This window comes from Sminthopsis crassicaudata, chromosome 2 (assembly GCF_048593235.1).
Source record: "Sminthopsis crassicaudata isolate SCR6 chromosome 2, ASM4859323v1, whole genome shotgun sequence".
In the NCBI taxonomy this organism is placed as follows: domain Eukaryota; kingdom Metazoa; phylum Chordata; class Mammalia; order Dasyuromorphia; family Dasyuridae; genus Sminthopsis; species Sminthopsis crassicaudata.
The window spans coordinates 427544931-427572279 of record NC_133618.1 but is presented as its reverse complement, the minus strand read 5'-3'; the positions used below and the strand labels follow the sequence as shown (position 1 = coordinate 427572279).

Below are 27349 nucleotides of genomic sequence, written 5' to 3'. Positions count from 1 at the left end.
AATAAATCCATAGTCCTTCATTTCTGCAAAGAAGGAAGAAAAGGATAACATTTTAAGTTTAGGAAGGAGATGAAATACCTAGAAATATATGACATATAGATAAAACATTTATTAAGCACTTATTTGCCAGGTCTTAGTCTAAGTGCTCAGGATACAAATACAAAAAAAAAAAAAATATATATATATATATATATATATATATATATATATATATATATATAATCCCTATTCTCAAGAAGCTTGCATTCTAATAATGAAAGACAAAACATAAAAGGGGAAGCAAGGGCTGGAGTGGATGTAGGGTTCTCATACGGAGACAATTTAGCTAGTAGAAAGATAGGAACTCCAGAAAAAAAGTTCAGCTAGGAGAGAAGGAAGCAACATGGCTGAGACCTCTCAAGAAATGATGATGATAAAACCTGAAAAGCAGATTTTTCAAGTGATAATAGAGACTGATAGTTCTTATAACATCAGTCAAAAAGAGCTTAAGCCTTCAGTTGGTGGTCCAAAGTGAGGAAAAATGTTCCAAATAACTTTTTTTTTTTACTAGAATTACTTGCAAACTTGCTTTGGTTTAAAATAAGGATGTGAATTCCTAAACCTAAATCTGTCAGTATCATTAGCTGCTTGAAAAAGAAAAAAATCTAAATAGTATACTTGAAAAATGTTTTCTAAACACCTAACTAACAGGGCCATTATCTCTCAGTGGCTTTCAAGTCTAACTGAAATGCTTTGAAATACCTCAAGTAGATGTTTTCCAGTGTAGGGAAATTGTTTTTTTCCTCAACTTACTCCACTCCTGCAATACTACAACTGATTCCAAAGACTTCAAAGTAAGTCATTTCTTTGAGTTTTGCTGAATTCAGAGGACATACTAAACTCAAGGCTTACCTCCTTCAAATCTGTCTTGCAAAGGATAAGAGCAGCATTAAGTTTATATGGGCAAACTATACTGAAAATATGTAAAATGTGATTTCAAAGTCCCTATAGCTTTGGGACTACTCAAACTCATTAAACTCTCATGTTTTTGAAAATATACTTTGGGAATTTAGATGATATCTTAGATAAATCCACAAAACAACATTTACAGCTCATTTTTTAATGTAATTGCACAAGGGAAATGTTTTATTCTTTGGATTTAAATAGATTTCCAAGAATAACTCCTACTCACAACAAAATGTAATAAAACTAAAATTATCAGAGGTTAAGGAGTTGGTTAAATTAATTTCCATACCAAATGTCAAAAAACAAAACCAAAACATTCCATGAAATGTAAATGATGTTGCCAGTATCCATCCATTAATTTTGCTCTTCCATTTTTGATTGTTTTTCAATCATTCCATGATGAGTTTCCTAAATAATGTAAAAAAGAAAGAATTTAATCTAACTTTCTCTCTTTTCAAGGCAATTCCCCCCTCATGCACTCAAAACATATAACATAATCAACCAACATGAAGGGTAATCATTGAACCATTTCACATCAGGTATGAGGCATTATTAAGTAAAGTATTATCAATCAACTTGTTTATATACTGGATGATAAGTGCCTAGATCCATCAAATAAGTGTTTCCAGGGCACAATGAAGCAAACAAACACTTCTAAGAAGTTTTTGCCTTTTGCTTTTTGTAGGTACACACTTCGTAGCTTTCTAGAAAATACTCAAAAAATTAGATTAGGCTTTCTAATAACCAATCTTAATTTTAAGACAGCTCAATTATTGTCATTACTTATCAGGATGTGAACAAACACAAACCTAATTATTATGCTCTCATGAAAGACCATATTTGGAAGCAACAATCAGCATTATATTTATTATACAACAAACATAGTGAGTAATCATGCTACCACACTATGATGAGTATCATTAAGTTTTTCTCTAATGCTTCATCATAGTGTGGTAGCATGATTACTCAATAAACTCTAATCATAATTCTTGACAGACTGACCTAATTGAAAGGACTTAGAACATTTGTTGATCCTAAGATGAAAGATGCCAGATACCACATCCCAAGTACATTATGGGGGGCAGGGCAGGAGGGAGAGGTGTCATTATCACTAGGACAGCCACTGTAGCATGAATTTTTGCAAGCACAGTAACAGAATATACGATGTGAAGGATGAAAAAGCTATGATTTGATGGATGGAAGGAAAGACCATTCTGATGAAACCACACATTAATGATTAATAGAAAATTCTTTGCTAATTAATCTTTATACAGTGCTTACTGTGTGCTAGGTACTGTGCTAAGTACCAAGTATCTCATTCAACTCTCATAATAATCCTTAGAGGTAGGTGCTATTATTATCTCCATTTTACAAATAAAGAAACTGAAGCAAATAGAGATTAAGCAACTTGTCCAGGGATCACAGAGCCAATTAGTATCAGAGGATTCAGGTCTTCCAATGAACAGCAAAATTACACTACAGGTGGATTTCAACCTCCCTCTATCAGAACTAGATAAATCTAATTTCATACAAACACACACACAATCTAATCTCACACAAACACACACACACACACACACACACACACACACACACACAAGTTAAGGAGATAAATAGAATTTTAGAAAAATTAGGTATGATAAGACTTTTGGAGAAAACTGAATGAGGATACCAGCGGTACATGGAAGCTACACAAAAACTGAATATGTGTTAGGGCATTAAAAACTTCACAATCAAATTCATAAAGGCAGAAATAGTAAATGTATTCTTTTCAGATCATTATATAAGAGAAAATACATTAAATTAAGGGATAGAGGAAAATAAGACTACAAACCAATTGAAAATTAAATAATCTAACTATTTCTAGAGAATGAGTAGGTGAAACAACAAATCATAGAAACAATTGCTAATTTCATCCAAGAAAATGTCAATGGTGAGACAAAAATTATGGGATCCAGTCAAAAGTAGTCCTTAGGGAAATTTTTAAAACTCTAGATACTTATATAAATGAAAAATAGAAAGAGAAGATAAATAAGTTGAAACTAAAAAAGCTAGAAAAAGAAAAAATTAAAAACCCCAATTAAATACTAAATTAGAAATTCTGAAAATCAAAGGCGAGATTAATAAAATTAAAATAAAGAAAACTATTGGACTAATAAACAAAAACTATGAACTGGTTTTATGGGGGGAAAATGGATATACCTTTGATCAATTTGAATAGAAAAAGGAAAGAAGAAAACCAAATTACCAGTAGAAAAGAGTGAGCTTACCACCAATGAAGAGGAAATTAAAGCCATAATTAGGAGCTATTTTCCTAACTGTATGCCAATAAATCTAATAATTTAAATTAAATAGATGAATACTTACAAAATTGCTTATAAATTACCCAGATTAGGATATGAGGAAATATATGACTTAAATAATCCTATTTTAGAAAAAGAAATCAGCCAATTAATTAATGAACTCCCTAAGAAAAGTTTCCAGCAACAGATAAATTTACAAGTGAATTCTATCAACAGCTAAAGAACAATTAATTTCAATACTATATAAACTATTTGGAAAAACATGCAAAGAAGGAATCTTACAAAATTCCTTTAAAGACATAGAGATGGTACAGATACCAAAACCAGGAAGGGCCAAAACGGAAAAAGAAAATTATAGACTAATTTCCCTAATAAATATTGTTGCAAAAATTTAAATAAAATATTATCTGTTAGGTTCTTACTAAGTGCTAATGAGATAATGAGATGTTAGGTTTTTACTTAACAATTGTCTGGTTCTGCCCTTTAAGGGGAGTTTTACCCCTTCTAATTTCTGGAGGAGCTTGCATGTTTAAGAGGAGCAAGTTCAGAAGTATTTTTTCCTAGAAGCCCATGAGTTATTCCACACCCATTCTCTGGGAGGATAAAAGAAGCGACACTGAGCAAGGGAGAGAGAAGTCTCTACTCTAGGTCAGAGTTAGTGGCCGAGAGATTGAGTTGAGACAGCAAATCTCCTCCCAGAGAGCTATTGGCAGTCTCTGGAGACAACAGAACATTACAATTATCAAAAAGATTACATCAACTTATCACCAGGATAATACACTATGACTAAGTAGGATTTATACCAGGAATGCAGGGCTGACTCAATATCAAGGAAACTATCAGCATAATTGACCATATCAAAAACCCAATTAACAAAAATCATATGATTATATGATCAATAGATGCAGAGAAAGCATTTGACAAAATCTTAACACCCATTCCTATTAAAAACACGAGAGAGCATAGGAATAAATGGAATTTTCTCTAAAGGGAGAAGTAGCATCTATTTAAAACCATCACCAAGCATTATATGTAATATATACATATGAACTATATGCATGTGTATATAGTTTAATGAACTATAAACATTATCAATAAGAACAGGGGTGAAAAAAAGTTACCCATTATCACTACTAGTGTTCATACTAGCTTTAACAATAAGAGAAGAAAAAGAAACTGAAGAAATTAGAGCAGGTACTGAAGAAAGAAAATTTTCACTCTTTGCAGATGATATGGTAATATATTTAGAGAATCCTAGAGAATCAAGTAAAAAGCTCCTATAAACAATTAACAACTTTAACAAATTTGCAGGATATAAAATAAACCCACATAAATCATCAGCATTTCTATGTTATCAATAAAGTCCAGCAGGAAGAGATAGAAAAGGAAATTCCACTTAAAATAACTGTAAATAATATAAAATATTTTGAAATCTACCTGCCAAGACAAAGCCAGCAACTATATGAACACAATTACAAAACACTTTTTCACACAAATAAATTTAGATCTAAACAAGTGGAAGAGTATCAAGTGCTCACTGATAGGCTGAAACAATATAATAAAAATGACATTTCTACCTAAATTAATCTACTTATTCAGTGCCATATCAATCAAACTGCAAAGAAATTATTGAGATAGAATAATAAAACAGTTCATCTGGAAGAACAAAAGGTGAAGAATTTCAAAGGAATTAATGGGAAAAAATGCAAAAGAAAGTGGCCTAGCTGTACCAGGCCAAACTGTATTATAAAGTGATGATCATCAAAACTATTTGTTATTGGCAAAGAAATTGAGTAGTGGATTAGTGGAATAAGTTGGACTCACAAGAATAGTGTTTAATAAACTCAGAGATTATAATTTCTGGGATAAGAACTCACTGTATGACCAAAATTTCTGGGGAAACTGTAAAATAATATGGCTAAAACTAGGGACTGAACAACATCTAACACTCTATACCAAGATAAGGTCAAAAATGGGTTCATTATACCTAATGGGCTATTAAATTGCATATTCTTTGATCCAGCAGTGTTTCTACTGGCCTTATATTCCAAAGAAACCTTAAAGGAGGGAAAGGGACTTACATGAAAACATTATTAAATACAAAATGGGTAATTTTGATTATATTAAATTAAAAGGTTTTTGAAGTGACAGAAAGGAAGCAGAAAACTGGGCAAAATTTTACATGCAGTGTTTCTGATAAAGGTCTCATTTCTAAAATATATAGCAAATTGACTCAAGTTTATAAGAATACAAGATATTCTTCAATTGATAAATGGTCAAAGAATATGAACAATTTTCAGATGAAGAAATTAAAGCCATTCCTTGTCGTATGAAAAATGCTCTAAATCACTATTGATTAGATAAATGCAAATTAAGAGAACTCTGAAGTAATACTTCACACCTTTCAGATTGACTAAGATGACTGGAACAGATAATGGTAAATGTTGGAGGGGATGTGGAAAAACTGAGACACTGATACATTGTTGGTGGAGTTATGAACTGATCCAACCATAGTTAGAACTATGCCCAAAAGGCTATAAAACTCTGCACACTATTTGATCCAGCAGTTTCTCTATTATATCCTGTATCCTAAAAACATAAAAAAGGGAAAAGAGCACATGTGGAAAAATGTTTGTAGCAGCCTTTTTTGTGGTGACAAGGAACTGGAAATTGAGTGAATGTCCATCAATTAGGAAATGCCTGAATAAGCTATTGTATAATATAGTAGTCAATAAAATGAGAAAATATTCATAAAATAGTTTTTTGGTAAATATTAAAGCAACATATAAATGCTAGGGATTATTATTATTATTTAACATGGAAGACAAAGTACTTGACAATGGGGATACAAAGACAAAAAATCAAACAGTCCCTATCTTTAAGGGAATTTACATTGTATCAGGAAAAACATTTACTCACATTAAGTGTAATAATTCTGGAAAGGCTCCCCAGAAAGTTCCTGGGTAGGAGTAGTGTTCTTAGAAAGATGTGACATTTAAACCAAGATTCTTTAAAAGTAAGGCTCAGTTGGAAAGAATTAAGATACATGAAAACAAATCTTGTGAATTTTGATTGAAAAATTAAGTCCAGAACATTGGAGAGCTATAGTCTTAGAATAGAGAATTAGGCTTTCTATAATTTTAATGAAAAATCATTCAACTGATTCAACAAATAATAGGCACCAACTAAATACTTCTTACTCAAACAATTAAAAATTATTGTACTATTTTAAAGAACTCAAGCTTGCAAAGACATAAATAATTATTTTATATTTTGAATAGATGTAGGATAGACATCACTGACAAAGTACAAAAGTGGATAAGAGAATAAACATTTATACAGTGCCTACAATATGCCAGATATAGTTCTAAGAGTTGACAACAACCCTTCAAGGTAAAGCCTGTTTTTATCCTCTATTTTACAGTTAAGGAAACAGAAACTATGAAAAGGTGTGATTTGCCCAAAGTGACACAGTAAAGAAAGTGTTGGAGGCTACCCTAGGCTCATTATCTTATGATGTGTGCAAACTCACATTATCTTTCATCAGAAACTTATCTTCTTCCAGGCTTTCCTAATTCTATTATGGGTTCTTTAAGATCCCTAAGGTTCTCTTAGCCACTCAGCTTCTCAACCTTGGAGTCATTCCTTAATCTTCATTCTCATTCCCCTCACATATATGATTAGTTGCTAAATCTTGTTATTTCTATATCTACATCTTTTGCTTTCATCTCCTTCCCCTCATAACTCCACCACTTCAGGCTCTCAACTTCTCCTCTAGATTTTGCCTCCTAATCGGCTTCCTTACTTCCAAGTTTTTCCCCTCCAATTCATTCTCCATAAAGCTATCACATTAATTTTCCTAATGCATAGGTCTGCCACATCATTTCTCTAATCAATAAATTCCTATAACTTATAGGAACATTTAAAAAATATATTTAGCATCCTTACAATGTGGATCCAATCTTATTTTCCTATCTTATTAAACATTACTCCCTACTATGTATACTGTGTACTAATAAACTGGTCTTTTTGTTCCTTATATTCAGCACTCCACATCTTAATTACCTCCATGACTTTCTGATGTTACTTTCTGATGTTACTCCTTTCCTCACACTTCCATCCCCAATCTGGGGAATACATCCCCTCACTTAGTTTTTTTCAAAATCCCTAGTTTGCTACAGTTCATTTCAAGCACTACTCTGGAAGTTTTGTTTGTGTCTCCCATCTCTGAGAGCCTTCTCCCATTACTTGAGCAGTCTTAGATGCTGAGATACAATAAAGCACAAATTGATTGTCTGCTATTTGTGCTAATTTGAGCCTAACAATTAAGAACAAAGAAAAGTGTGGAAAAGAAGAGTTATTAGACTGAGTATCACACTAGTCTAGACCATAGTGCTGATATCATTAAACAGTCTATCAGCACCATGCCAGGAAAATGAATTGACAGAAAATCTAAATTGTCTTAGGAAGATTATGAAGAATGCCTAGCAAAATAAGGTACTAGAGCAAACTTTTTAAAGTTGAACTGGCAAGCATTCAAACTCAACAACAGAGAATACAATCTGATAAATTGTCTATGTATCCCGAATGCCAAATCCTTCCTACCAAACCTTCAAATTCTGCCCTGGGACAGTGGGTAAATTTTTGCCTTATTTGGTCCAGAAGCAAGCATCTGTATCAGTTTCTGATTATTTCCAAAGAAATAATTTTGTATAATACATGTATCCTATTTTTATACTCCTACTTTCTAGCTTCCACACTAAATTCAATACTTGATACACAGTAAACACTTAATAAATGCTTTATCATTTATTCAACTTTGTATTTTACCCAAAACCTAGCATGATGACTTACACAAAACAGACTTTTAATGAATATTTAATTCAAAAAATAAAAGTAAGCAACAGATGCAAACTCCAGGTTACAGAAATCTGGCAATAAAAGAGAGCAGAAAATTAAACCCATCTATATTTTAACTCACAGGTTATAATTAATTCTGCTACTCACCCACAGAGTTGAGAAGACTCCTCTGTACTCTGGGCCAGATCTCCACCTCAGATGAATTAAAAAAAAAACATAAGGAAAATATCACTTTCTCTAAAATGACAGTTTTCTGAGGAATAGGTTTTAAAAGCATTCATAAATTTTTATCCTTTAGTATTTGTTACCTTAATATACATGTTGGCAGATTTTACAAATCATTTTAGGATAGTCACACAAAATATTTAATGATGAGAATTTTTAAATTTTTAGAAATCACCACGTCATTTTTGTCTTTATTCAATGAATGTCTTTTTGCAAAAGCTTATAGAAATATGGATGAACTGAGTCCTCCAAAATTTGATTCTAATTTAAGTGCTTTTTCCTATCCCTGCCCAGACTACTATATTTGCTTCTAGCTCAGTATTCCTAGCCATCATTAAGAGGAGAAATCATTGTGGATAAGCAATCTACCTTCCTCATCACTACCAGCAACAATTGACCAACCATCACAGACAGACAGATGGGTAAAGGATCCCTAAGAGGGGCAGTCCTGCTTCTACTCTAAACCTCAAGATCATCATCCAAAGAAGTAATTCTCAAGGAGAGGAAGATTAGTCATCCCCACCAATCATAAGGCACACAGGACAAGTAAGCCAGCCTAGCTGAAGCAGAGGCATGGGCTAGGGAAGTGAAATTTGACCACCATTTACTCTTAGACCATAAGGGAGACAGCTCAGAACCCTGAGGCCAAGAGCTTTGGAAACAGCAATACTTCTATCTAGCTCATTGTCTTTAGTCATGATCCTGTGAATCAGGACTTGTGGTTATGCAGTCTGGTAATGGTTTACACTGATGCTATAGTCACCACTACTGAAGAAAACAAAGTTTTCACTACCAACTCAGAGGCAGTATCAAATGGCTTAGCATCAGAAACTAATGTAATCTTCTCAATGGAAATATAAAGAAAAATAATGGAAAGATTCAAGAGATATTGATCTCTGCTTTGCTATTACACTCAAAGCACCATGGAAGTTTTCCATCTGACCTACACCTGAAACTTCCTTCCATGTTGTCTCCCCCATCAAAAAGTCAGCATCTTGACAGGAGTACTCTTGCTTTTCAGCCTATATCCCCAGTGCTTGGTATAGTTCTTTGCACGTATTAAGCACTTAAATGGTTTATTCATCCATTCATCATCAAACAATGGTAAGAATAACACCCCTGCTCTCAAACAAACCAAACCATTTATAATAAAATATATGAATATGAATCCAAAGACATATACTATTAGTTCACTATCAATTCATTTCTGGTGCATGTCTCTATCTCTGTTCCCCACTTGTCAAAATGAGACCTTTGTTTCAATTGCCAATTTCTTCTGAAATTAATATTCTGCACGCAAAATCCAGATACCATATCAAGATCAGATGCCTTGTCCTTTTTTTTTTTTTTTTTTTGATTCCTCAGCACCTAAACATCAGACTTCTTTCCAGCATTCATGATCTAGGCCCCAACTTTTTAAATTGTGGATTGCAGCTCCATATATAAAGTCTTGTAACTGAATGTGGGGGTTGTGAAATTATGATTTTTATATCAGTAAATGTTTGATTTGTATACCTAATTTATATATATACATACTAAGATAAAAATTTCTCAGGTGAAAAAAGTTTGGAAAAAGTTTAAAAAGCCCTGATCTGGGCTTTCTTATACTGTTTGAATCATACTGGATGCCTCTGGATGGCCTCACAAGCCCTCCCCTTATATTTTCAGTAGTTATTATTTTTCTTCCTCTTATTTTTAAAGAGAAATGAAAGAAAGTAAATGAAAGAAATGATAGTTTTCAGTATTCATCCTTGCAAAACCTTGTGTTTCAAATTTTTCTCCCTCCTTTCTTCCTTCCTCCTCCCCTAGATAGCTAGTAATCCAATATATGTCAAACATGTGCAGTTCTAAACAAATTTATACATTTGTCATGTTGCATAAGAAAAATCATATCAAAAGAGGAAAAGAAACATGAGGAAGAAAAAAACAAGAAGCAAACAAATAACAAAAAAGGTGAAAAAGAAATGAAAGAAATTTCCATGTCATTCCAATTTAAAATTAGATCATAAAAGTTATATATGTTCACACTAATGGCTTTTATGAACAATATAACTAAAGACAAATTGAGGAAAACAGTAATGAGTTCCTGATAGTTTACTACTTAAAAATTAGAATGTTGTTAAACAACCATTTTATGATAAGAATCACATATGATAGACCTTTACCAGCTACCCAAAAGATAGTATTATTGAGCCTATTGGAACTACAGTATACATCTGTGCTTATGTGTTGGTTATAGGCCATCAGGGTTTAGATTTTCTCCTTAGGAAAAAACAGAATCAATAAAATCAAAGTATTTACCAGTGAAATTTGTCTCCCCTCTTGCCCAACTCCACCAACTATTGTAGACCCAGGATTTTTATATTTTTAAAATGTAATATATTTATTTCTGAAAGTATTCCTGCATTAACGTCTCTAAATTACAATAACTTTGATTACAACAGTACAAATGTACACTTAAATTATTGGAAATAGTTATGTTAAGGCTATCATTAAAGGGCTTGTCTGTACTGTATCTTTAAAGGAAGGAACATGGAATTGTAGATTTAAAGGGACATTGGAGGTCCACCTAATCTAATCCCTTTGTTGTTGTTTTTTTAGGAACTGGGACCAGAAAGATTAAGTGACTTTAAAAAGCTCACAAAGGTAACAGGAATTTAATTTATACTCTAACATATTTAACATCTATTGGTCAACCTGCCAGCTTGGGGGGTGTGGGGAAGGAGGGGAAAAATTAGAACAAAAGGTTTGGCAAATGTCAATGTTGTAAAATTGCCTATGCATATATCTGGTAAATAAAAACTATTCAAATAAAAAAATTAAATTGAAAAAAAAAGATAACAGGATATTTTAATTCATCAAATAAAGTAAAAAATACAGTATTTTGAAATATTTACACCTCAATAAATCAGTCTGTTTCATTTTCCTGCTGTTCTTTAAACAAAATGAATACCTTTGCACTCAATACCCTATCTCACTCATACAAACCCTTTTCCCCACCCACGAGGGCTAAATATGACTTAAAAATATAGTAATGGGAGTTCTAATTAAAAAGAGTAATGATTACAAGAAACAGAAATTTGTGATGCTACACTTTGAACATAATAATTATGGTAGCTGCTGATGAACAAGCACCTTTACTTTGTGACTAAAACCTATAATAGAAGTTTCTCAATCTCAAATAAAGTATTACTTACTTTCAGCACAATCTTGTTTGAAGTTCATTCTGTCTCTGATTTTTTCATTTTCACTCAGCATCTTGGAAATCACCTTGTAAACACTGTCCCACACTGCAGGCTAAAAAGATAAATATCATAAGGAATATCAACTTGTTGAAGATAGTTTCCATTATAATGGAAAGAGCAATCCATATTCAGAGATTATTATGGAGACTGAATATGTACTAGAGCATAGTATTTTCACCTTTTTTGTTATTTGTTTGCTTCTTGTTTTTTTCTTCCTCATGTTTCTTTTCCTCTTTTGATATGATTTTTCTTATGCAACATGACAAATGTATAAATTTGTTTAGAACTGCACATGTTTGACATATATTGGATTACTAGCTATCTAGGGGAGGAGGAAGGAAGAAAGGAGGGAGAAAAATTTGAAACACAAGGTTTTGCAAGGATGAATACTGAAAACTATCTTTGGGTATATTTTGAAAAATAAAATTTTGTTTTTCTTTTTAAAGTAATGTCAACTTGTTGAGAACCTTTAAAAAAGATTCATTCTATTTTTAGGTTAAATATATCCAATTCTTTTAAACACTGTCATGTTGTACAAGAAAAATCAGATAAAAAGAAAAAAAAAAACACAAGACAAAAAAGAAAAAAATCACAAGACAAAAAAGAAAAACAAGCAATCAGACAATAATTACAACAACAAAATGAAAATATTATGCTTTGATCCACATTCAAGTCTCTATAGTTCTCTCTCTGAACACAGATTTTCCATCCCATATTTATTGGAAATGCCTTGAATATTTGCACTGTTAAAAAGAACCAAGCCCATCACAGTTTTTCATCACATAATCTTGTTGTTATTGTTTTCAAAGTTCTCCGGGTTCTGCTTACTTCAGTCAGCATCTGTTCATGTAAAATTTTCCAGCTTTTCTGAAATTAGGGTCCTCATCATCTCTTATAGAATAATAATATTCTATTACATTTATATATACCATAACTTATTCAACCATTCTCCAGCTGGGGAGCAGTTAGTTGACTTCCAGTTCCTTGCCACTACAAAAAGGGTTGCTACAAACATTTTTGCACATGTGGGTCCTTTTCCCTCTTTTTATGATCTCTTTGGAGTACAGGCCCAGTAGAGACACTGGTGCATCAAAGAGTATACACAGTTTGATAGTCCTTTGGGCATAGTTTCATTGTTCTGCTTTCCAGAATGATTATATCAGTTCATAACTCCACAAACAATGAATGTATCAGTATCCTAGTTTTCCCACATCCCCTCCAACTTTTTCCATTATCTTTTCCTGTCATTTCAGCCAATCTGAGAGGTGCCAAGTGGTACCTCAGAGTTGTCTTAATCTGCATTTTTTCAATCAATAGTAATTTAGAGCATTTTTCCAATGTCTACAAATGGCTTTAATTTCTTCATCTGAAAATTCTCTGTTCACATCTTTTGACTATTTAACTATTGAAAAATGGTCTGTATTCTTACAAATGTGAGTTAATTCTCTGCATATTTTAGAAATAAGGCCTTTATAAAAAACACTAGATATAAAAAAAAAATTCCCCACTTTTCTGCTTCCTTTCTAAACTTGGCTACATTGGTTTTGTTTGTGCAAAAATTTCTTAATTTAATATAATCAAATTTATCCATTTTGTATTTTATAATGTTCTTTTGTTCTTCTTTAGCCATAAATTCCTCCCTTCTCTATAGACCAAAGAGATAGACTATCAGACTATCCCTAGTTCTCCTACTTTACTTCTAGCATTACCTTTTATGTCTAAATCATGAACCCATTTTCAATCTTACTTGGCATAGGGTGTTAGATGTTGGTCAGTGCCTAGTTTCTGACATACTATTTTTCAGTTTTCACAGAAATTTTGGTCAAATAGCAAGTACTTATGCTAGAATTTGTAATCTCTGAGTTTTATCAGACACTAAATTTACTATAGTCACTGACTTTTGTGTCTTGTGAGTATAACCTATTCAATGATCCACTATTTTATTTCTTAGTAAGTACCAAATGGTTTTGATTATCATAACTTTATAAATACAGTTTTAGGTCTAGTAAAGTTAGGCCACCTTCCTTTGTGAGTTTTTCCATTAATTCCCTTGAAATTCTTAATCTTTTGTTCTTCTAGATGAATTCTTTATTATTTTTTCTAGTTTTATAATTTCTTGGCAATTTGACTGACATGTCACTGAATAAGTAGATTAATCTAGGTAGAATTGTCATTTTTGTTATACAACTTCAGCCTACCAATGAAAATTTGATAGTCTTCTACTTGTTTAGATCTAATTTTGTGTGAAAAGTATTTGTAATTATGTTCATATAGTTCTTGGCTTTGTCTTGGCAGGTAGACTTCTAAATATTTTATAATATCTACAATTATATTAAATGGGGTTTCTCTATATCTTCCTTCTGAGCTTTGTTGGTAACACATAGAAATGCTGATAATTTATGTGGATTTATTTTATATCCTGAAAATTGGCTAAAATTGTTAAGTGTTTTTAGGAGCTTTTTAGTTGATTACCTAGGATTCTCTAAATATACTATCATATCAACTACAAAGAATAATTTTGTTTCCTTATTACTTACTCTAATTACTTCAATTTCTTTTTTTTCCCAAAGAATTATCTGTGCTTACAGACACAGATAATCTTTTTTTAATACATAAAATCAGAAAATTCAACATCAAAAGATATATTCACCAATGCAATACTGGAATCATTTTCAACATCTGTTGAAATCAATGGCACACTTTTCTTCTTCAAAGGTTCTCCCTGACTTCAAGGAGCTTACAATTTAATAGCAGAGACAATATTTAAACAACTATATACAAAGTAAGTTATGTACATAACAGAAACAATTATAAGAACATATACTTCATTAAAAAGATTTTCATATCTACTTCAGATCACTAAAGATTTTCCCAAGATTTATAGAGTCTACAAAAGTCTAGATAATTCATACAATTAAATACAGTGTCTTCCTATTACTGATGCAACAAGGTGACTTAATAGATGGAGGACTGGACTGGAGTCAGGAAGATCCAAGTTCAAATCCAAATTCAGAGACTTACTAGCTACATGACCCTAGGTAAATCACTTAACTTCTATTTGCTTTGATGTACTGGAGAGGAAAATGAAACCACTCTGGTATCTTTGCCCAAGAAACCCAATACACAAGTCACCAAAAGTCATACATGACTGAACTACAAAAATATCTATTGCATGATGACTATTTCCAAATCTCAATGAATATAACAGTTCTTGTTGAGTTGTTGAGTTCTTGTCTTGAGAAGAGTGGAGGGTGACTTTAGGTTTTCAAATGTCACACCAATAGAAAATATTTAAATCCGTCATGTCTCACTACATTGGCAAGGTTCTGGTGCAGGCAATCTAAATATATGTTATCAAAGGACCAGTCCAGTTTGAGAAATTCCTTCTTTGGGATGATGAATTCTTTAATCACAGTAATTCTCGAAGACCCAAAGAGATTAATTCTTAATGAATAATTCAACCACGATGCATGTTGATCAGAATATTCCTTAGGTTTTCATTTATTACTGAAGCAGATGATATCTCTCTTGAGTTTTTCTCCATGTTGCACTGAGTCTTTCATAACTCATATCCAGATTGGATATCATTCCCTCAAAAAAAAATTCTTCAACATAAATGATTACCATTCCTATATGAGGTTTCTTTTGAAAAGCTGTGTATGCAAACATATTTACTTTGCTATATAACCTATTATTTCTTTGATTATAGTAGAGTGGACCTGTTTAAATATTAATTTTTTTCACATATCACTATCAAAGGCTATAAACTGTAAATCTGAATGAATTCATGACATAGTGGAAAGAGCATAGATTAACAGGCAGAACTTGGTGCAAATCCCATCTTCACAAATTACTAGTTATTTGCCTGTGGGCAAATCACTTTACCTCTTTCATCTGATAAAATAGCATGTTTGTATTAGATGACATTAGAAGAATAAAATGAGAAGCAAATGGTGAGGTGAGCATAGACTAATTTAGGATCATATAAAGGAAAACTTCCTAATAACTGGAATCATTCAAAATTGAATGAGCTATCTCATGGAGTATGGAACCCTCACTAGAAGACTTCAAGTAAATCCAGATAACCATTTCTCACATATGCTGTCAAGAGAATTTTTATTCAATTACAGGCTGATTAGATGGCTTCTGAAATCCCTTACAACTCTTAAGATTCTATGCTTTTAGAAAAGCTTTGGTTTGTTGGGGTTGCTTTTGGTTTTTTTGTTTGTTTGTTTGTTTGTTTTAATATCCCAGTTACCGGTTTATTATCGTCTAGCACAAAAACAAAAACAAAAAGCTGTTTTGCTTTTGTTTTAAACAAAAAAACCGTAGGAGTAATTCAATAATTTTCTTTTTATCATATTAGATAACTTTTTATTTGACCTATTGACATTTCATAGAATTCAATTCTCTAAGAAAGCTTCATGTAGATGGCTGTATCCAAAAACAGTAACTTTCAAATAAAATTTTAAAAATTTACTTGAGTCAAAAAATGCAATAGTAGTTGTTACTCTTCAGAAGACTTCATCTAGTACACTTTTTTTTTTTTTTTGGGGGGGGGGGCTACATTGATATGCATCTTATCAGTGTGGTTATTTCCTTCACTGATACAGAACTCAATCCATATATGCTTGCCCACGGCATTTGACTCCAATTCATATTTTCGTCAAAGTTCATTTTAAATCATCCATCCAAAATGATACACACTCTCCTCTGGACCTCTTGAAAATGGATCTAGTATCAGTGTAAGCATGTCATTATATTTGCTTCTTGTAACTTAATCATCTGACAATTTTTTTGTCATACATTTCTTTGATTACATAATTTACATAGTTTCTTTTACACAATTCCTCAACTATAATACCTGGTAGTTTCTTCTCCATTGCCTTGCTTTTGTCACAGCTCTTTAGGTAATCTTTGATGAATTTAGTAAATTCTGATGCTGAAATATGTCAAACAGATTCTACTGTTTGTCTATCCAATTGCATATAACAGTCTGAGTAATAGGTAATCTTGAGCCATTTGGTTTTGACTGTGTTTGGCAGAAGTCTTTTACATGATTATGAATCTTATTTAGGAGCTTCTACAATTGTTCTAGACTTGATGAAATCAGCACAATGTTATTTGCAAATAGAAGTATCTTAGCTTCTATCTATTGGTCTCACATTAAAAATGAAGTTCCACTGTTTTCTCAGGATAGAGAACTTTCTAAGTCAAACCTGATAACTATTAGACTACATACTTCTGGAGATTTATATGAGGACAGGTAGATAGATTCTGGAAAGTATGGCTGGGGATTATGAAGTCCTTGTCAAGAAACTGAAAGACCCTGGAGCAAAACGTTTGCTGCCTTTTACAAGAAGCCTTTACATAATCCCCTCAGCTTCAACTGATGTCACTCTCCTCAAAAATTGCCTTGTGTACATATGTGTACATATGTCTACATGTATGTGTGCATATACATACATCTTGCATTTTCCAATAGAATGTAAGCTGGCACATAGTAGGTATCTGACAAATGCTTGTTAATTTATACAAGAATTAAATGAAGGAGATTATTTAGCACAAAGAACAGAAAATGTAAAGGAATATTAATCAATCCTAATCACTTGCAGCTGTGAAAAATTAGAATGGGGATTTCTCAGAAATTCTTGTCGCTAACTCTCCATACCCAACTATAGTATTAAAGCAAAGACTAGATTGTCTACTTCCTAGAAATTGTGTTTGGGCATTTCTGACTCAGTATAAGATAGATTAGATGCCCTGAGGTCCCTGACAACTATAAGATTCCATTCCATAAAATTAGAACAAAGTTCTAATGATTTCCAACTCCAGAATTTTTCCATCCCTGGGAGACGGGCTATACATTCAGGACTCAGTGATATCAAGAATGTCACAGCAAGATGCATCCTTTTTGACTCATAATGAAAAGTGCTATCCACATCCAGAGAGAGAACTATGGAATCTAAAGGCAGATCAAAGTATACTATTTTTACTTTTTTTCTTTCTCATGAATTTTCCTTTTTGTTCTGATTCTTCTTTCACAACCTGACTAATATGGAAATTTGCTTAACATGATTGTATATGTAAAACATGTATTATATTGCTTGCTGCCTTAGGAAAGAAGAAAATGAAAGTGGGAAAGAGAAAGTTGGAATTCAAAATTCTATAAAAATTAATGTTGAAAACTATCTTTACAGGGGCAGCTAGGTGGTGCAGTGGTTAGAACAGCAGCCTTGAAGTCAGGAGGACCTGAGTTCAAATCTGGTCTCAGACACTTAACGCTTCCTAGCCATGTGACCCTGGGCAAGTCACTTAACCCCAATTGCCTCAGCAAAAAAAAAAAAAAAAAAAAAAAAAACCTATCTTTACAGGGGAGGATTCTAGTAAGTTGGTAAATTTCAAACTCTCCAAGCTTCCCTTGCAAACAGAATAAATTTCCAACGTAGATTTCTGAAAAATCAAGAAGACTTGGGGTAGAACTAGGTCCTCCAGATACTGGGGATCAACCTGTCTGAAGGGCAAATACCTTCATGCTAGCTCTGCAAAAACATCAAGTGAGGACCTCTTGAGCTAGCTGGGTGTGATTGAAGCCTCAACAAGAACCACAGAGACTTGCACCTCCCAGATCGTTTGTGGAGTTGGGGTTTGAGTTCGGAAAGACTAAGTGAACCTCAACTTATTGGGAATGCTGGGCCCAGCTTAGCTGTTGAGACATATCCCTGGGCAAGAAGGAACCAGCACCTGGCAAATGCAAAAACAGCAGGGCAAAGGCACTAATATCCGTGGTTACTGGCAAGAGAGTGGAGTTCTTGGTGTGGGGTTAAAGGGAAAAACTGAAGGAAGCTTGAGGCACCATCTCCCCACCCCATGATTAGAGGTGCTTACACTATTGATACCTATTATTTTTTTAAAAATGAACAGCAAAGAAAAAAGAATCCCACCACTGAAACATTATGGGAACAGGGAAGACAAAGATTCATCTTCAGAGAACACTTTAGTGGAAAAAAAAAAAAAAAAAAAAAAAAAAAAAGCTTCTACCTCAAAGAGTAATAATGAAATGGCTCTACATCCAGAGAGAATTTATAGAAAAACTCAAAAAAATTCAAAAATCAAATGAGAGACATTGAGAAAATAACAAAGAAAAAATTAAAACTATCCCCAAAAAACCAAGAAGTTTATGGAAAAAGTTAACCAATTAGCAAAGGAAAATAATGCTTTGAAATTTAGAATTGGACAAGGGGAAGCCACTAAAGCTATGAAAGACCAAGAAATAATAAAATAAATTATAAAGAATGAGAAAATAGAACAGAATGTAAAACATCTTATAAGAAAAATGACAGATCTGGAAAGAAAATCAGATCAAGGAAAGAAAATAAAAGAATAATTGCACTCCCAGAAAGTTGTGACTAAAAAGAGAACACTGACACAATAATGCAGGAAAAAATCCACGAAAATTATCCTGGAGTGACAGAACATAAGGGGAAAGTAGAAATAGAAAAAATTCACTAATCAAGGGATCCTGGATGGAAAACACACAGGAATATTATTGCCAAATTTCAAAAACTCCAGATCAAAGAGAAAATTTTGCAAAAAAAAAAAAACAAAAAAAAAACAAGAAAAAAACAATTCAAATATGCTGGAGGTACAATTAGAATTGTACAAGACTTATCAGATGCTACAATAAAAGACCACAGGTCCTGGTCCTAGAATCATATCTATCCACAATCAAAAGAACGAGGCCTGCATCCAAAAATATATCCAGCAAAATTATCTATAATCTTGAATGAGAAAGAATGGACATTCAACGAACTTGCAGATTTTTAGAACTTTCTGTCAATCAAGCCCAAATTCAACAGAAAATTTAACATATAAAAGCCAATATGAAAGATCAATTTTAAGAAACTCAACATGGACAATTTATTTAAACATGGAAAAGTTTTTTTTTTAATATATATGTAGAATACATATACGTATATATGTAAGAATACACATATAAGAATCACATCAACAATAAGGTAATAGGGTAGCTCAAAAGAAAGATTGGCAGAATTAAGGTATAAATAACAATAATATTATACAACTGAAGTGCAGAGGAAGAATAGACACAAAGCATTAGAGGGGGGAGGAGGGCTCATAATTCCAAAAACCTACTCACATGGAGAATGGATAGATAACACTATATATATACTATGAAGGTATCAAAATCTATGAAGAAATAATGGGGGTGGGATGGACTGATAGGAAAGCAAAGGGTGAAGGAAAAAGACAAGAGAAGGATCCTTGGGTGGGGGGAGGTTAAGCAATAGCAAGCCAAGTTATGGAATATAATTTAATTAAAGAGGCAACAAGGACAGGAAAGATATGTATGAATGTGGAGTGAGTGTATGTAAGTATCTATATAGCGATATATGTACACATAAATATCTTTTCTTCTTTTTTTTTTTTTTTTTAATCCTGAGGCAATTGGGGTTATGACATGCCCAGGGTCACAAAGCTAGTAACTATTAAATGTTTGAGGCTAGATTTAAACTCAGGTCCTCCTGACTTCAGGGCCAGTTCTCTATCCACTGAACCATCTAGCTTCCCCTAATATATCTTTTCTTAAATGTAGTTTGCTTGAGAGTGGTGGGGCAGATAAAAGAGGAGAAAAAAGAGTAAAGTAGATAAGGTGAGCAACAAGAGACCCAAAGAACAATTTACAAGAAAATAAAGAAAAATTGTATTCATGAATGAATACAATGTCTTCTATTAATATATATACTTCCTTGATATGGTAATTTGTTGTTATATATTTTGAATACTCCCTGATGTTCTACTGAGAACATGACAATGTTTTCTTTTATTTTGCTTTATTTTGTTTTGTATTTCTTTTCTGTTTTCCTTTTTTTCTTACTGTTTTTTTCAAATAAAAGATTAAAAAAAGAAAACTATATTTACATGTAATTAGAAAAAATGAAGTAGTATTAAGTGGGAAAAATAAAAAGTAAGTTATCAAATTAATTACATTATTCTCACCAAAAATATATAACAAACATTTCTGGCAAAAGCTAAAAAAAGTAACTTTTTCTGTGAATTATATAGTTCTTTTCTTGAATCACAACAATTAACTGTTCCATTTTTCTTAATTATTTATATTCCTTATTATTTATTCCTTTTCACAAATTTGAGTTACACAAACTTAACATGGCCTTCCAACTCCTTTCCCACCTCCTGATTATTAAGTAAATGACTGTTTCCACACACACACACACACAAAAAAAAAAAAAAAAAACTGATTTCTTAGTTAAGTAGTTGTTGTTTTTTTTAATTTCAAAAAAATATTTCCAAATTTTTTTTCTCTCATATTGGCACCTTTGAACATCTGCCCCTAGAACAATATTCAATTAGCCAATGGCTTCCATCTCCATATCTTACCTTTTTCTTCTTCTTTGTCATTTTAGCAGCTTCATTCAAAGGCATGTAAAATTCAACTGCATCATTGACATTTTCTAACAAAAAATGTTTAAAAGGTGATAGAAGGAATTAGAAAACAAAGTGTCATATAACTTAAATCAATCACATAATTTAGAAATGTCTATATTTGAAGGAATAGAAACAATACAGATGTCTGGTATGATGCATCTAGGAATTTTCTTTGCTGTATGTTTCTATGCTTAGACATAAAAGCATTTTTCATTGCTATAAACAACAGACAAAATATGTGTGTGTGTAAGGGAAGCCTATATGACCCAGAGGATAAAAAGAATCACAGAGATAAAATAGGCAATTTTTATTGTATACAAGTCAAAGATCTTTATACAAACAAAACCACTGCAGCTAAAGTTATAAGAAGCAGGCAACTGAAGGAAAAAAATATTTTGAGCAATTTTCTTTCATAAGTCTTTCTAAAATATTTTTCAATAAATAAATATTAAATAAAACATTCCCAAATAAGGAATTGATTCAAACTATTCTCCAACTGATTAAAAAGTCAAAGGATATGTATAAGAAGTTTTCATAAAAGAAATCAAAGTAATCACAAAGCAGATGAAAAAATGCTCCAAATCACTAGAGAAATGCAAATTACAGCAACTAAAACATACATCGTACCCATCTGACCAACAAAAGTGTCCAAAAATAAAAAAAGGGGGGGGGATGTAGAGAAATTGTAAGAGATGGAATGAAGGCTATTATCGAAGACAATTTGGAATTACACGCAAAAAGGCAAATTATACAAACCCTTTGACCGAGTTTATACTCCTCAATGCATAGACATAGGAGAGAAAAAGTACACATATCCACAAAAATATGTATAGCAGCTCTTCTTTGATGACAAAGGACTGGGAATTATAGGGATATCCATTAATTGGGGGATGAATAAATTATGGCATATGAATGTGACAGAAAACTTATGTTGTAAGAAATAATAAGGAGGGGCCAGTATGCTTCAATCCACAGTCTCCATAGTTCCTTCTCTGAATGTGGATTACATTTCCCATCCAAAGTCTATTGGAATTGTCTTAAATCACTGTAGTGCTGAGAAGGGCTAAGTCTATCAAAGTTAGTCATCATACAACCTTGCTATTACAATGTTCTCCTGGTTCTGCTCACTTCAGTTCATGTAAATCTTTCCAAGCTTTTCTGAAATCAGTCTGTGCATCATTTCTTATGCCTTGGCAATCAAGTCCCACAACTCATTCAGCCAATCCCCAATTCATGGCGATTTATTCAGTTTCCAATTCCTGAACACTACAAATAGAGCTGCTACAAATATTTTTGCCAATATGGGTCCTTATCTCTTTATGATCTCTTTAGGGAAAAAAAAAAAAACCTAGCAGTGACACTGCTAGATTAAAGGGTATGTAAGCACAGTTTATTCCTTTAAACATAGTTCTAAATTGCTCTCCAAAATGGCTTAATCACTTCATAACTCTACCAGCAATGCATTAATAACCCAATTTTCTCACATCCCCTCCAATATTTATTATTACTATTTTGATCTGTCATATTAGCCAATCTGATAGTTGTGAAGTGGTATGAATCAATAGTGACTTAGAGCATTTTTTCATATGATTACAGAAGACTTCAATTTATTCATCTGAAACTTCTATTCATATCCTTTGACCATTTTTCAATTGGGGAAAAACTTATAGTCTTATAAACTTGACTTAGTTCTTTATATATTTGAGTTTTATCAAGAACAATGGCTATTAAAAATACTTCCCAACTTTTTCTTTCTCTTCTAATTTTGGCTGCATTGGTCTTGTGAAAGACTTTTTAATTTAATGCAAGTTTTTTGTTTTGTTTTGTTTTGTTTTGCATTTCATAATGTTCAACTTCTAGTTATTCTTTAGCAATAAATTCCTTCCTTTAAATTCTAAGAGGCAAACTATGCCTTGGTTTACTAATTTGCTTATAGTCACGCTGTATATCTAAATCATAAACCATTTTTGATCTTAACTTGGTATAGGATATAAGATATTGGTCTATGCTTAGTTTCTGCCATTCTATTTTCCAGTTTTCCCAGCAATATTTGTCAATATTGAGTTTTATCCCAGAAATTTGAGTCTTTGGGTTCAATCAAATAGTGGATTATAATGGCCATATGTATTTAACTTATTCCATTGATCCACCATTCTTTTTCTTAGTCAGCACCAGGTGGTTTTGATGTCTGCTGCTTTATAATAGTTTTAGATCTGGTACTGCTAGGGCACTTTTCTTTGCATTTTTTTTTTTATTAATTCCTTTGATATTCTTGACTTTTGGTCTTTCAGATTAAACTTTTTTTATTATTTCTGGAGTGCTGTAAAATAGTTTTTGGCTGTTTGATTGACATGGCATTGAATAAGTACAGTAATTAAGGTAGAATTGTCATTTTATCATAATAGATCAGTTTACCCATGAGCAACTGACATTTTTTCAGTTGTTTAGATCTGACTTTATTTGTATAAAAAATTTTTTCAATGTGTTCATATAGTACTTAAGTTTGTTTTGGCAGATAAATTCCAAAATATTTTGCTGTTAACAGCTATTTTAAATTGAATTTTTCTATCTCTTGCTACTGGACTTTGTTGGCCATACATGGAAATTCTGATGATTTAGGTTTATTTTATATCCCATAACTCTGCTAAGGTTAATTGTTTCAAGTAGTTTTTTTAGTTGATTCTCTCTAAGTGCACCATCATGTTGTCTGCATAAAGTGATATTTTTGTTTCCTCATGCCTATTTTAATTCCTTCAGTTTCTTTTTCTTCTTGTTACACAGCTCATATTTCTAGTACAATATTGAATAACAATGGCGATAATGGGTATCCTTGTTTCACTAATCTTACTGAGAATGCTTCTAGCTTATCCTCATAATATATTATGCTTGCTTATGGTTTTAAATAGATGCCGCTTATCATTGTAAGGAAAACTTTCACTTGTTCTTATATTCTCTAGTGGATGCATATCTTGCCAAAAGATTTTTTCTGCATCTATTCAGATAATTATATGATTTCTGTTAGTTTTGTTAATGATATGGTTAATTGTGCTGATAAATTTTCCGGATATTGAACCAGTCCTGTGTTCCTGGTATGAATCCTACCTAGTTATAGTATATTATTCAGGTAATATAATGCTATAATCTCTTTTCTCAATATATATTATTCAAAATTTTCTCATGAATATTCATTAGGGAGATTGGCCTATAATTTTCTTTCTCTGTTTTGGCTCTTCCTGGTTTTTGTATTAGCACCATATTTATGTCATAAAAGTAATTTAGTAGGACTCCTTCTTTGCCTATTTTTCCAATATAGAGTACTGGAATTAATTGTTTTTTAAATGTTTAGAAGAATTAATTTGTAAATCCATCTGGTCCTTGAGATTTTTTCTTAGAGAATTCATTGATCGTTTGTTCAATTTCCTTTTCTAAAATGGGGTTGAGTATTTTGTTTCCCTCTTCTATTAACCTGGGCAATTTGGATTTTTTTATAAATATTCATCTATTTCAATCAGATGGTCAGATTTATTGACATGCAATTGGGAAAAAAAAGCTCTTAATTCTTGCTTTAATTTTCTCTTCATCAGTAGCAAGTTCATCCCTTTTGTTTTTGACACTGGTAATTTGGTTTTCTTTCATTTTTCTAATCAAATTAACCAAAAGCTTATTTATTTTGTTGAGTTTTTCAAAAACCCTACTCTTAATTTTTTTTAGTTCGTCTTCTTACTTCCAATTTTGTTACTCTCTCTTCTGATTTTCAGAATTTTTCCTCTGGTTTTTAATTTGTTCTTCTCCTAGCCTTTATATTTGCATTCCCAATTCATTGATCTCCTCTTTCCCTATTTTATCCGGGAAAGCATTTAGATATAAAATTTCCCCTAAGGATTGTTTTGGCTGCATCTCATAACTTTTAGTATATTGTCTCATTGTCATTCTCTTGGATGAAATTATTGTTTATATGATTTATTGTTTGACCCCCCCCCATTCTTTAAAATTAGATTATTTAGTTTTCAATTAATTTTGGCCTATTTTTCTATGATCTTTTATTACATCATGATCTGAATTAGATGCATTTAATATCCATCTTTCTGTATTTGATGGTGAGCTTTTCATGCTCTAATATCTGATCAATATTAATGAAGGCACATTATGTTGCTGAGAAAAAGGTATGTTTCTCACTATCTCCAATCAACTTTCTCCAAAGGTCTATTGTGTCTAACCTTCCTAAAATTCTGGGATTCAGAGCTGTAATTTGTCTTCTGCAGTAGGGCTGGAGGCCTCATGGATGTCCTGCTGAGCCAGGGGCCCAAGAGCCCTCAGATGCTTATTTGATCTGTGCTGTGGCTAAGAGCCTCCAGATTGATTGCACTGCACTTGCGCCGAGCTGCGTACCCACTTGAGGCCTTTCCTGATATTCCTTCCAAATTATCTTAAACTGGAAAATTATTTCACTCCATCTTTCTGTGGGCTCTGTCGGTCCAAAGGAAAACTGGACTCAGCTTAGGCAATTTCCTGGCTTCTCTGCGGCATGTGGGCTCTAACCTAGTTTTAAAGAAATCTGGAAGAGACTCCTACAAAATGATGTAGAGTAAAGCAAATGGAACCAGAACAATTTACACACAAAGAATAACAATAGAAAAAATAATTTTAAAAGACCCAGACTCTGAGCAATATAAAAATTAATCATATTTTTTTCTTTTTCTTTTTCCCATTGAGGGGAGCAAGTAGATTGGGAAATAAAATAAAGACTTAAAATTGCAAAAAAATTTAAAAATAAAATGAAGTTTAAATTGTTAAGAAAAAAAAAAAAAAAACCATATTTTAAAGCCCTCAAATGTTCTATTCTCCCTCCACTATCCCAGTAACAAGAACCTGTTCTCTGAGGTCACAACATCAGATTTAGAGGTCTTTAGGGAATACTTGGGTCACTTAGTCCAACCCTCTTTTACAAATGAAGAAATTAAAGCCAAGAGGGGTATAGAGTGCTTTGCAAATCCAGGTCCTTTAATGCCGTCTTCCTCTTCAAAAGTCATCACAGGACAATTTGCTTTGTAGCATTTAACATTGTTCATTATCATCATTCTCCTCCAAATCCAGGAAGAAAGAGTCATGTCCTAGCTACACTTTCTGTCTCAAAGTTCCAGAACAAGGCTCTGTACTCTATAACCAGTTAATTTTTTAAAATAGTATCAAAGAATGTTTGAACCATAATAGAAAAATCAACCTTTTAGAACACTTTATGATCAAATGCAATTAAATTAATCTAATCAAAATTGACACAAAAGGTCACTAAACATATTCAGAGTTCTCAGAATGAGGAATTCATGGATTAACAAACTATACGGCTTAATCTTAAATGCTGCAGGCCCCTCCCCCACTTCCCAGTGCATGCCCATTTTAAAGATAAGTAAACTGAGACTGCTAAATTGACCCAGGGTTCAGAAACAATGATTGAACAGGTAGGGCAGCACTCTTAGATGGTGAGCCCCTTCCCCCTCATCACTTTAACTCTCTGCCAGTGGTCCTCAAACTTTTTAGATAGGGGCCAGTTCACTGTCCCTCAGACTATTGTAGGGCCGGACTAAAGTAAAAACAAAAGCTCACACTGTCTCCGCCCCTCAGTCCATTTGCCATAACCGGGGGCCCACAAACGTCCTCAGCCGGGCACATTTGGCCCGAGGGCCGTAGTTAGAGAACCCCTGCTTGACTTCCGGGACAATATGGCTGAGGGCCTGGGAACTGGGCCTTAGTCCTTCCCCTGCCTACCCACCTCTCCCCCACCAGCCCCGCCCCGGGCCAGGCCAAAGTCAATCCCAAAGCTATTTCCCACCTGACCCCGCCTCAGGCCTTCGGGCCTTCCTGCGTTGACTGCCTCTGGCCTGGCCTGGCAAAAGCGGCAGCTGTCCAGCTCCCGGCCCCGGGGTTCCCGGGCTTGACACCGGAGATGATCCGGTCTTCTGTGAGGTGGGCTCAGGGCTGCCCGAGGGACCCCCGGTGGCTTTCGCCGCCCTGTTCCCGCTCCCGGCCTCGTGCCTCTGCAGCCTCCACGAGCCCCGACCCCTATAGAGGACTGTGCTCCTGCAAGGGTGGGAACCAAAGCAGGTCATATAAACATAGCGAGGCATAGGCCGAGGCCTCCTCCCACAAGGCGACGGTGACGCCATTTCTGCCATTCGGGAAGCACCACCGACAGGAGGGGAGAACTGGGAGGGGGAGGGGAAGAAGAGACAGACCACAGGTGGCAGGGAGACACTGGGAAACTGACTTCAAACCAAGGCGGGGAGGAGAGGGGAAGGGGGCAGACTGAGA

The 27349-nt window shown here is 33.3% G+C and overlaps 1 protein-coding gene across 1 annotated transcript; it reads right to left on the bottom strand.

The window, feature by feature from the left end:
- Window positions 1-1083: 1083 nt before the first annotated feature.
- C2H5orf47 (chromosome 2 C5orf47 homolog) lies at window positions 1084-27349 on the bottom strand. The gene is made up of 5 exons (XM_074285151.1): window positions 26871-27349; window positions 20996-21069; window positions 11531-11630; window positions 8256-8301; window positions 1084-1353 (listed from the first exon to the last, which is right to left on the bottom strand). Exons 1-5 carry the CDS (start codon window positions 27211-27213, stop codon window positions 1335-1337), a joined length of 582 nt encoding a protein of 193 aa, XP_074141252.1. The 5' UTR covers window positions 27214-27349; the 3' UTR covers window positions 1084-1334.